Here is a 13,091-nt window from a genome sequence, read left to right on the forward strand (position 1 = left end):
ATGGAGAGTCCTCATAATGATAGCTGCACACACAGCCATGAAAAAAACAATACACACAGCAATCCATGTACATATGCACTTGCATGCACACTTTTTTTTTTTTTTTTTTTTTTTTTTTTTTTTGCAAACAATATATATCTCAAATTTCATAGCATTTCATGGCATTTACAGCTCAGGTGACTGGTTCATAAAAATACATTCCCAGAAATTATTAGTAAAGTTGGCATCAAGCAGGCCATAAGGAATTCCGTTGGGTCATGTGCCAGCCAAGCAACTGCCATTCAGATGCTTTCGAATGCTAACAGATAGCATTCTCCAGGTATTATAAACCTCCTTTTGGAAAACAACACCACAACCTGTGTCTACAGCTATATTTCATCAGAGGGCACAGGCTTTAGATAAAGTCTCAGGTAAAACACTCACTCAGACCTATATATATATATATATATATATATATATATATATATATATATGGTAGTCCCTAGATTTTTTAGAATATTTTTTTATTGGGGATTTAGTGCTTCATTGTCCCTTATGTAAGGCTGACACAAGTTCCATGTCTTCAACTAAATCATGCACACCATCACCATGGGGAGAGGCATATGCTGCCTATAACATGCAGGCTTAAGTTTGCTCTGAACTGAAAACAGGAGCTAAGCTCAAACTTGTTATGAATGCCCATTCATTTCTCTTCACAGCACAATTAATCACTTCAAGCCTATGGAGAAAAGGAGGTTTAAACAGTTGAACAAGAACGTTTCTGTTACCCTCTGGCCCTATATAATCTTCAGGACAAGTGTGGATATTAATTCAGAGGTTTAGAGCATTATGATCACGGTAGCATTTCAACAAATTGCTACAGCTTTAGTGACGTCAGATCTTCTTTTGCTCTGTGCGGTCACAGACCGCGCACAGCCTCCACCTTCTTCAGCGCGCGTACGAACGCCAATCGTTTCTCTGACAACTCTGGCACAGCGCTGTTTTGCCAGAGGTCACAAGAAGCTTGGGAGCTACGGCACATTTCTGTGTTGGTGGGGTGTGTGTGTGTTTATTTTTATATATGTATTTAAAGAGAGGAGCGGTCTGTTTTTTATCTTCCCGTGCTTTTCAGCGCGCGTCACCATTTTCTCCAAAAACGAGTCGGACTTTTTAGCGCGAGCTTCTCGGGTGCTCCACAGCAAGCGAATAATCGGCGCGGTCGTGAGCATCGTCATGATCGTGGCGCTCATCATCGCGGTTCCCTTTATGGTCCAGACCTCTGTGGTTTCCGCGCACTACGAGATGATGGGCACCTGCCGGATGATCTGTGATCCGTACAACCCCAAACCGAGCGCCACGGCGCTGGAGGTGATGCAAGAGCTTAGTGCCATCCAACCATCTTTCGCTCATGGCAACAAAGGGGAACCGGGCCGGCCAGGCAAACCGGGCCCGAGGGGTCCACCTGGCGAACCTGGCCCACCTGGTCCAAGGGGTCCACCCGGAGACTCCGGCAGACCTGGCTTTACCGGCATCGCATCGGGGACGGCGAGGACTGAGACAGGGGAAGTTGGCCCAACGTTAGGGTACATAAAGATCGCCTTTTATGTAGGTCTCAAGAATCCTCACGAGGGCTACGAGGTGCTTCGGTTTGACGATGTAGTGACAAACGCTGGAAATAACTACGACCCTACTACAGGCAAGTTTACGTGCCAAGTGTCCGGGATTTACTACTTCACCTATCATGTGCTGATGCGCGGAGGGGACGGCACAAGCATGTGGGCAGATCTCTGTAAAAATGGACAGGTACTTCTCTTTTAAATTTTTTGCATGAGCAGTAAGATACCAAATGCATTGGCTGGCTTGTAATTGCGCACGGTAATTCTGCCCATACACCAATAATGCCTTGGAGAAGTCACCGACCAGGGATGTAATTCAGACGTATTCAGACGTGCTCTGTCATTAAAAAATATATAATAATAATAATAATAATAATAATAATATCATAAAAGCTTATATATATATATATATATATATATATATATATGCATATATATATATATATATATATATATATAATTGATTTAGTTTAATAATAATAATAGTTTAACTGGTGCAATCGAATTCTGAAACCTACCGGCTCTCTAGGCGCAATATACAAAAATACTAATATATATATATATATATATATATATATATATTAGTATTATTATTATTTTTGTTTGTTTGTAATATCCTATTAATAGACACAATTAATGATGGTAGCTGTCAAAATACTAGAAATTGTTTTATAACAGGCTATAACTTCCATCTTTTTCATTTTATTTATTTTCTTTACATAACAGGTGATTACAATTTAGGCTTTTCTTTCTGAGCAAGTATTAAAACCGAGACTAACGTTTTATCTATGAAAATCCACTTTTGTTTATAGACTATTATTAGCATAAGGAGTGTAATAATCCGAATGATATGTGTTTATTCTATCAGGTTCGTGCAAGCGCCATCGCTCAAGACGCCGATCAGAACTACGACTATGCGAGCAACAGCGTCGTGCTGCACCTGGACTCTGGCGACGAGATATATGTCAAACTCGACGGCGGAAAAGCGCACGGAGGCAACAACAACAAATACAGTACATTTTCCGGTTTCATTCTGTATCCAGACTGAATACTTCTGTTTAAATGGACTTCTCATTGAACTCCCCTCTCCGCTCGGGTCGGCACCTGTCTGTACTGTCATTGGGAATATAAGGATCATCCGCACCTTTCAGCGCCTGTGTGAGAATATGCTGTCTGAATTTGTCCCTTTCTGTTTAAAGAAGTAGTGTTTGGCAAATATACCCAATTTAATGAAATATAAAAAATTGATAGTTGTGGACATGTTGCTGATTACCGGATATCAGACCTACACATTATATCAGTATTGCTCTCTGGGTGCATGCTCAAACAGTATGTTTGTCCTTTGCAGCTAAAGTACATTGTCAACGTTTATGAACATGAACATGATTTTGATTGTTGTTTTAATGAGTGGCCCCTGGTTGAGCAAAAAGCATTACTAAATGGTTTTGTTCATCATGTATGGACAAGCATTTTAAAATGTAGGGGGTTTGCGCTTAAACTGGACAAAGCTGAACAAGTGTGAACAAACTATATATATATATATATATAAACTCCTTGGATAAATGCACTCACAACTTAAGCTCCTTTAAATGTAATTTTCATAAATGTAGTGGTCATGTACATGTGCTATTGCAGAATGACTTTGTTTTAAAACTATGAGTGAGCAATAAAGCTTTATGTTGTGTTTTAATTTTGTATATTAATAACAAACTTGTGTATGTGTTTTAATGAAGTGTGGTAGTTCAGCGGTGAACTCTTCTGTGACTTGACTTTTAACCTCATGCAGGTTCTACTGAGACCTTTTGCAGCAACACACCTACAGTAACACATTGTAGGTGTGCATGCCAAATATCACGATCATAAAGAAAGAGGGAGAAAATTGTGAAACAGAAAATGATGCTCAGTGAAATCAACCCTATGGAGTCTATATAAAGTATTCAAATGACATACAGAAAACCTAATTTGCCACAAGATTGAGAAAAGCCAACACAGAGAAATCTTGCGAATTCATATGAGTTGGCTAAATCGTATGAAATCGTATGAGTTGGGTCGTATGACTTCGTACCACTTTTACAACAGTCATTCTAAAAAAATGACAATTACTTTCTTTCATCATACACATCATACTCTATACACTTCAGATCATCCTTACAGACTCTACTTTATGGTAAGGTTTATGGGGTTTGGGCATAAAATTAATAAGCATGTACACAATGCGTGGCACACGGAACTTTCACTTTTGCATTTGATTCATATGAATTCATGCGGATGAATTTGTACGCTTTCATTCGATTAAGCCAACTTGTATGAATTCGTACGACTTCTCATGAGATTAGGTTGCAAAAGCCGATGTTGTCTTATTGGTTAATTGATGCCTGCACAGTGATCAAAGAAGAAAACTATTTTCTAACATAAAATTATTGTGGCCCATAGTTGAAATTAAATTATTCAGATTGGTTTGATCCTGATTAAAACATATAGATGGTTAACAAACATCCCCTAACAACATCAGGGTGTCTGTTAATTCATCTTTTACACACTCTAAATGCCTGATTACACACATCCAATCAAACGATGCTTTAGGAAGAAGGTACATATGACATGTATAACATGAGTTTGCTTGCTCTCATAAACATGTCCTTTATATGGTTTATTTTTGTTGTTTAAATATGAGACCATATTCTTTTATACGTTTACCCAACACACACATGTGCAACAATTAAACGCCATGGTGCTTGTCTTCTTTCTTGTACTCTACTAATCTAGTTTGATTTGTTTTCTTTGTTTGATTTGCATAAAACACATCTTTCTCTGCCAAACCAATTAAATCCTCAAGATTTACTGGCTTTAACAAAAGAGCCAAATTCTAACTTTTCACACAAACCATGAATTGAAATGAATCCAGAGAACATCAGAATTATTATAGGTATGTCTAGGATTATTCAGAAGTATTTGAGAGGCGAACCATATGTGACATACAATACTGAGAAACGGTTTACATGGGAGCTATGTAGGTACAAGGGCCTTAATACGATTTTATTAGTCTGTATATGTGCATGTAAATTGAGTCCTGATCCTTGTGATCATGTGAAGAGGCACAGCTAGTAGTTACGGGGTGAAAGAAAAATAAGCCAGGGGGCTAGCATCACTTTTCTCTCTTCTTCTTTCTCTCCCTCTTGCTCATTTCTCTCAGTTCCTCTGACACTCTTTAAAATATAACCACACATACTGTATCGACTGGAGCAGCTGGGAAGCCGAGCATCGGCTGCTTCAAACACAAACACACACATGCAAGTAATTATTTGACATCATTCTAAGCATCTCTGTCACAGCAACTCAATTTCATAATTAAATTTAACAAACAAAAACTCTGCTGACACTCACGTAGCCACATCCTCACTGAGTCTCCTACACAATCACAACTCTCCTATAACACTGCCAGGAGCTGCTCAGAAGAATCCAGCTTATTTAACCCACATGTTCTGTTGAGAATGACTTTACTATGTTTTGTTTGAGGTCTCAGAGTAATTTCAAACTGAAACCTTAGTTTCACTTCAGATTATATTAACCAATACCCAGCAGACAGATATTATCAAAGCTGTACCCTAATGTTGTATCACATAGGCATGCACTTTTCATAAATATCATTGGTATACATTCTTACATTTACGCATTTGGCAGACGCTTTTATCCAAAGCAACTTACAGTGCACTTATTACAGGGACAATACCCCTGGAGCAACCTGGAGTTAAGTGCCTTGCTCAAGGACACAATGGTGATGGCTGTGGGGATTGAACCAGCAGCCTCCTGATTACCAGATATGTGCTTTAGCCCACTACGCCACCACCACTCACACTAGATATTTATTCACCACCTATATCTGAACACTAGATATTTATTTTGTGAAATGTCAGCCTGATCTCATTATTCTTCATTACTATTTGTACGTGACATTTAAATGTAAATTTTTGCATGTTTGGATAGACTATCAAAAGTACAGTATGGACGTATTAACAGCATGTGAAACGTTAAAAAATGTATGTATTTACAGCTTTTGAAACATAATTATATTTACAAATCCTTTGTATTATTACAACCCTAATTCCGAAAATGAAACATTTTAATAAAAACAAAAAGGAGTGATTTGTAATTATATTCACCCTTTGCTAAATTGAAAGCACTACAACTACACATTATATGATGTTTTACCTTGTGAATTTCATTGTTTTTATATGTACAGTAATTTCAAATCAGACCATTTCAACACGCTCCAAAAAAGATGAGACAGTAGCAATTTAAGACTAATAACAATTTGACGAGTTGAAATAAGGCAATGTGAAACAGGAGATGTTAAACAGGTGAGGCAATCGTGTCATAGTATATAAGGAACCTCCAAAAACAGCCTAGTCCTTCAAGAGCATGGTTAGGGTTAGGGTTAGGGTCATTCGAGACTTGTCAATTTGCCAACAGATGCTTCAACAAATAATCCAGCACTTTGAGAACAATGTTCCCCAAAGACAAATTGGAAGGATTTGGGGCACTTCACCCTCTACAGTGCACAATATAGTTTAAAGATTCGAGGTATCTGGTCAAATCTTGGTGTGTAAAGGGCAAGACGAAAACCACTTCTGAATGCACGTGATCTCTGATCCCTCAGACGTCACTGTCTTAAAAATCGGTATTCATCTGTAATGGATATCATGAACATGGACTTGGGATTACTTTACTAAACCTTTGTTAGTCAACACCATTCGCTGCAAATTAAGACTTTACTATGCAAAGCAGAAGCCCTACATCAACACTGTCCAGAAGCGCTGCCGACTTCTCTGGTCTCGGTTTCATCTTAGATGGAAAGTAGAACAGTTTAACTGTGTTTTTACGTCTGAAGAGTCCACATTTAAAACATTTTTTTTTTAAAACACAGCCGTCATGTTCTCCAGGCCAAAGAGGAAAAGGACCATCCAGTCTGTTATTAGCGTCAGGTCCAAAAGGAACAGGGGCTGGTTGCACCAGCTGTGCATAAGTTAAAACTTAGCCTAGTTGTGGCGTAAATGGGCACTAAGTCACAATTTACACACTACTAAATATTTGAGCATTGCACCATTAAACTTAGGTCGGATGTAACCCTACGAATAAACTAAATATTTACAGAAGACTCCGACCAGGAGTAACTGATGGAATACTCATTTAATGACATCAGTGAGCTCATGTTTTGGCTGACAGGCATCAATACTTTCGGCTTATATGGTGTTGGCATTATATGTCGTTTACATTTACGAGAGAGAAAAAAAATCGTACTTTTAAACAGTTCTTCAGCATGAAACCGATCTAAAGGTGCCGTTTTCAGGATGCATCGCCCGGTGTCAAGTTTCAACATATACGAAATATATAAGATATTCAAATGAATAAATGTCTATTTTTCCAGCCTGTTGTATTAGTATTTATCACCCCTTATTTATTTTAGATACAGTTCCTATATATTGTTATTTACATAGGGCAAATATGATATTTATTAAATCTACTTTTATTACGTATCGTATTTTAATGGGGATATAATTTATTATAGCTGACAGTTACGTGAACAAACAGGGTTTGAACATCAACCGTAAAAAGATCAAATTGAAGCTGATGGCTTTTTAACAAGGCTGCTTATTGGATAAATACAGGTAAACATAATATTATTGAACTATGCATAACTTTACGGACAGCTAACGACCTACTAGTTAAGTCCTGCCTTAAGAAAAGGTGGTGCAACCAAATTAAGCACTGACTTAGTAACAAACTAACTAGTAGTTACTAAGCCCTTAGTGTGAACTTTACGTCCCAACTTACGTGAGAACTTACGCACAGCTGGTGCAACCCTACCCAGGGATGTGTCAGTGCCCATGGTATGGGTAACTTACACATCAGTGAGGGCACCATTAATGCAGACAGATATGTACAAATTTTGGTGCAACATATACTGCCATTCAGCACTGTCTTTTCCAGGAACGTCCTGGCATTTTCAGAAGGACAACTTCAAACCACTGCCGAATAAGCAGAGAGTGCGTGTGTTGGATTGGCCTGCCTGCAGTCCTGACCATCTCCAATTGAGAATGTGTGGTGCATTATGAAGCACACAATATGACAACGAAGACCCCGTACAATTGTGCAGCTAAAGACCTACATAATGTATGAATGGGGGAAAATTCCACTTTTTAAACTTAACAAACTTGTGTTTTCAGTGCCTAAATGCTTAATAAGTGTTATTAGAAGTTATAAGATGTTTCACAGTGGTAAACACTCGACTGTCCCAACTGTTTTGGAGTATGTTGCAATCATCTGATTTGAAATTACTGTAGATTAAAAAAAATTAAAAAAATTTTTTTTTTTTTTTCACTTAACCCTAACCTTATCCCTAAATATAACCACTTTTCAGCAACATTAAAAACATAACTAAGACTTTCTTAACAATATAAAAAAATTTAACAGGCAGATCAGGGCCAGCCCTAGCATTTTGGGGGCCCTAAGCAGATTTTCAAAATGGGGCCCCCTTACCTTCAAGTACACCTATAAATTGTGCAAATTAACAAGTCTATTTATTTAAAACCTTAACTCTTAAAAATGCAAAACTGTAGTTTATCACAACAGGTACTTCAAAAGTACAAAAACGAAAGCACACAATTTTTTAACTTACCAAACACACAGATGCACATCAGATGCACAAATTAATAAATATATTTAATGAAATGCTGTGGAAATGAATAAGAAAGAATTAAATGAACAAATTAAGGTATGGTACAGAACACTTGCTGTAAATAGTGGCATATGGTATTTGCTCACTGGTGTATAATAAAACAGTTTATAATCTAATAAGTCGGCTATTGTGAAGGAACTTAACTACATTGCTGGCAGTTGCTGTTGGTGTAGAAAAACGTACTAAATTGTGCCCAAGGCAAAAAATGACCAAAATGGCAATTGCGAGTGGGGTGGCCAATGGGGTGCCCAGGCTTTGGTCCTGCCCTGGCCACCCCCTTGCTCCACCCCTGCTCGTCACTGTTGTCTTCAAATGCTGAGCTTTAGAGAGCGGGATCTTCAGGTCCAGGAAGCGTGTTACTGCGTCCCTCGTTCCACTGGCCCATGAGATACCGAGCCACTACAAAAAGCTGCCAACCACATGTCTCATACTGGGAAAGGGGTCCACCCCCTTCTCTGCACTTCTCTGCCTAACCTTTAGTGATCACGATGAAATGCCGTGTTTATTTTCAGTGATATCACAGTCCCCTTAGACACTTTATTTAGAGCTTTTGTGTTCATTATTTAAAATAAGTGACTTTCCGATGGTGTGTACTGTATGTCTTTGCTTACATAGATCGATAAGTGGAAAATACTGAAATAGGCAAAAGGTGCACTCAAAACCGGATCACCTACACAACAAACCAGCTGTCTTACTAATGAAACTAAGAAAAAAAAATTGTCAGTATAAATATAACAAAAACACCTCTGCTGCATTTCATATCTATATTTTATCATTAGTATCCTGCTGAACAAACTTCAAAGTGGTTTCAGAATGAAAGCATATGCTTTAGGTGTATGAAGAAAAAACTGTCCTTCAACACATCTTTAAATTTTGTTTAGTTCTATCCAGGGCCAAATACGGGTAAAAATCAGCCGTGGCGGGTAACTCTGTCACTCTTACTAGCCACTTTGGTGACGTTTTTCTTTTTCAGGGTTTTTTCTGCATTGAAAATTCTGTGAATGTTGATCAATTCATGCCTCTCTTAACTTACACGCAGATCTGTGCGGGGCAAATTAAGTGTGCTTTAGCAGGAACTGCCGCAGCACACACCAGCGCACTCCAGAGATAAGATTGGCAGAGCTCTGGAACAGTGCAGAGCGAAACTTGTGTGATTCATTTGTGCTTCACTCGATATTGCAGCGGCCAGTGGAAAACAAAATTTATGTGACTCATTTGAATTCTACAGAGAACATTCTAGTATAAAGTGAAACATGGAGGAAGTCAAACCTCTCAAACTGCTAAACATACAGTTGCAATCAAAATTATTCAACCCCCCTGACCAGCAATACATTCTGGTGATGTGAATTGAAACACATCATTTAAAACCTCAGTAAACAAAGTAAGTTTTTAATACACATCTGAGTGATTTTGAGAACAAAGAGTTCAGTTTACCCAAATTTTAAAATAAAAAATAACTAATTCTCTCCACAAATGTCATGCAAAAATATTCAACCCCCAAAGTCAGTCATTTGTGGAGCATCCTTTATCCTTAATAACAGCAAATAAATGTTTCAGGTAAGTGTTCTCAGGCTTTGGACACCTCTCTATTAGAATTTTTACACATTTCTCATGAGCAAATCTTCCAGCTCATTGACATTCTTTGGTTTCTGTGCTGCCACTGCTTCCTTGAAATCCCAACAAAGGTTTGCAATGGGATTTTAATGATGGACTGAAAGGGCCATTTAAGCACATTCCACAACCTATCCCTGAACCAGATTTTGGACAACTTGGATGTATCCTTGGTGTTACTGTCTTGCTGGAAAGTCCAGTGATCACCGAGCTTCAATTTACACACTGAAGGCATCACATTTTTCATGCCAAAATGGCCCAATACTTGAAAGAATCCATGGTGACAGTCACATAGTCAGGATAGCCATTTCCTGCAGCCGCAAAAACACCCCCATAACAGGACTGACCCACCTCCATGCTTGACTGTGGGGATAGTGTTGTTCTTGTCATCACCTTGTCATCTTACTCCAGGCGTACTGCTGAACCATGGGATAAAACCTTCTTCCAGGACTCCACAGGTCTTTCCTAATTACTTCTTGAATATTCAAGTCAACATTTCCCTTGGTGAAGTTTTGCTTTCTTCCACACCCCAAAAAGGTTGCTGTTGTACCATATTTAAAAAAATATATGAATGGTGCTGCCAACTTTGTCTATTGGAAATTGAAGTGCCTTGGAAATGTACTTTTAGCCACGACCTTTCTTGTGTAATGAAATAATCTCCTCTATTAGCTTTTGAGACAGCTTATTTTTAATTGCATTGTTTGCATAGAAATACATTTTTGCTTACAAAGCTAAACATACATTTTAAAACTTAAATAAGTGCCATTGCCGATAGAAGACTTAATTTTGTTTTAAAACAATTACTTGTGTAGCCTTACATATTTAAGAAACAGCTACATGCAATAGGGGTTGAATAATTATATTTTTAAAAAATCCTGCTATTTAGAAATATTAGGTTATATATTCACACTATGACTTTGAATGTGTCACTCAGCTGATATAGATGTAAAGTTTAAAAATTCTGGGTCATCAGAAAAGCTTACCTTTGTAAATCCTTACTGTCGTGGGGGGGGGTTGATTTTCGATTATTGCAACTGTACATTATAAACAGCACTGATGAGGTAGGAGGAGACAAATATATCATCAGTTTTTAAAATACACATCATCATCCTCCTTACTAAAATATATGATTTTTTATTGCAGTAACACTAACTTGTATAGATTCATTTTAAATCTATTAGAGTGAATCTATTAGACTTTATTTTTCATCAGACAATCTGTGAAAGCTGTAGTTAAAGGTTTCTAAATGTGGTTAGGCTATTAGCTTTTACATAACAAATAGCCTACTACAGTTTTATTTTTTTAGAAAAGACTATCAACATTAACCTAACCACAGTAATGTGAAGCCACCCATGATCTTACCTAATGGCCTTGTCATTACAAATACCACTGATAAACAATGGTAGAACAGTGAATGGCAAACTTTCATAGGCAAATACAATTTGAAGGTGTTGAAAATTTTCATCCTGTTCTAACTGCGTTTGCCTTTGAATATTTTATAGGTTACTTAAACCATTAGACCTGTGTCCTGCTGAACTCATATCATTCTTGTTTAAATGAAATGTGCAAACAAATGCATGCAGTTACAGTCTCCAGTTACCTTTATCACTTTTTGCAAGGTAGGGGATTTCCGCTAGTGACCTTGGAAAACGTCCTGGTTACTTGCGTAACCTCTGGAATGAGACGTTGTGTCGATGTAGTGACACTAGGGGTCACTCTTGGGAGCCCGAGACACCTCTGGTCTTTGATAAAAGGCCAATGAAAATTGGCGAGTGGTATTTGCATGCCACTCCCCCGGACATACAGGTATAAAAGGAGCTGGTATGCAACCACTCATTCAGGTTTTATGCTGAGGAGCCGAGACAAGGTCCGACATTTCAGCAGGTAGCTCAGCGTTGTGGCAGGAGGGACACAACGTCTCGTTCCCTCCATCAGGGAACGGAGGTTACGCAAGTAACCAGGACGTTCCCTACCTGTCACTCACTCAAAGTTGTGTCGATATAGTGACACTAGGGGTCCCTATACAAAACGCCGCAACTGGCTGAACTGTGTTACGTGAACTGGCGGTGTGTGACGGGCAGACAACTGTGTGCCTCGTAGCCAGTGCACCAGGTCGACACATAACCTCCCCCAACATATTTATGAGTGTCGAACAGCCCTTTGGGGACAAGTCGACTACCTAAAAGATAGAGACAGGCTAACGTCATGTTTACTGGTGTAACCTCTGCTCCCTGATGGAGGGAACGAGACGTTGGTGTCGATGTAGTGACACTAGGGGTCCCTATACAAAACGCCACAAGGCTGAACTGTGTTATGTGAACTGGCGGTGTGTGGTGGGCAGACTTGGTGTGTGCCTCATAGCCAGCACACCAGGTCATCACGTAACCTCCCCCAACACAGTTATGAGTGTCGAACGGCCCTTTTTGGGGACAAGTCGACTACCCAAAGATAGAGACAGGCTTAACCCAGTCGTGGCCTCTTTTCCCCTTCTCTTTTTCCACTCCCTAAAAAAGAAGGGGGATTAAACGACTGGGCCGCCAGGTCTAGTTGGGGGGTGTCCCTCCCAAGGGGAGGACACCACGGAGACCACACCTCGCCCCAAGAGAGGGGGGGATATTTAAGTGGAAGAATACGTCACATGGTCTTTCCAACCATGTGGAGAGCCTTCAAGGTAGATCCTGCCCAATGGGGGAGGAGTTACTACAAATATGGAGACTGGGGCAGAGGGGCTCTGCCCAAGGAAGACGCAGTTTGCCAGCAGGGAAACGAATTAGCGGAAGATATAGATCGCATGGGGTTAGCCTTACAGGGAACTGCCATATGCGGAGCACCTACCCCAGAACCGGGCTCTTAGTTAGTGCCCGGCAGCCAGCTATGAGTCTCTCCGAACACTCGACTGCCACAGGGCTCGGAGGAAGTCAACCAGGGAACAAATTTTGTGAACACTACTGGGAATTAACGGCGCACGTCTTCAGCTCAAAAGGAGGTGGAAGGCGCTATGTGCAAGCGATACACCTGGCCGGCTATCCCGGGCTTATCCGCTTGTGTTGCGTGCCACTACCTGGGATGAAACCGGTTCCACCCGGAGGTTGTAGAACCTTGCAAAGGTGTTGGGTGTTGCCCAGCCCGCTGCTCTGCAAATGTCTGTT

The 13,091-nt window shown here is 39.6% G+C and overlaps 1 protein-coding gene across 1 annotated transcript; it reads left to right on the forward strand.

Moving 5' to 3' along the window:
- Positions 1–971: 971 nt before the first annotated feature.
- c1ql2 (complement component 1, q subcomponent-like 2) lies at positions 972–3,253 on the forward strand. Its single transcript, XM_051709840.1, has 2 exons — positions 972–1,782; positions 2,464–3,253. Exons 1-2 carry the CDS (start codon positions 1,213–1,215, stop codon positions 2,641–2,643), a joined length of 750 nt encoding a protein of 249 aa, XP_051565800.1. The 5' UTR covers positions 972–1,212; the 3' UTR covers positions 2,644–3,253.
- The last annotated feature ends 9,838 nt before the right edge of the window (positions 3,254–13,091 follow it).

The sequence above is a fragment of the Myxocyprinus asiaticus genome, chromosome 11, assembly GCF_019703515.2.
Source record: "Myxocyprinus asiaticus isolate MX2 ecotype Aquarium Trade chromosome 11, UBuf_Myxa_2, whole genome shotgun sequence".
Classification (NCBI taxonomy): Eukaryota; Metazoa; Chordata; class Actinopteri; order Cypriniformes; family Catostomidae; genus Myxocyprinus; species Myxocyprinus asiaticus.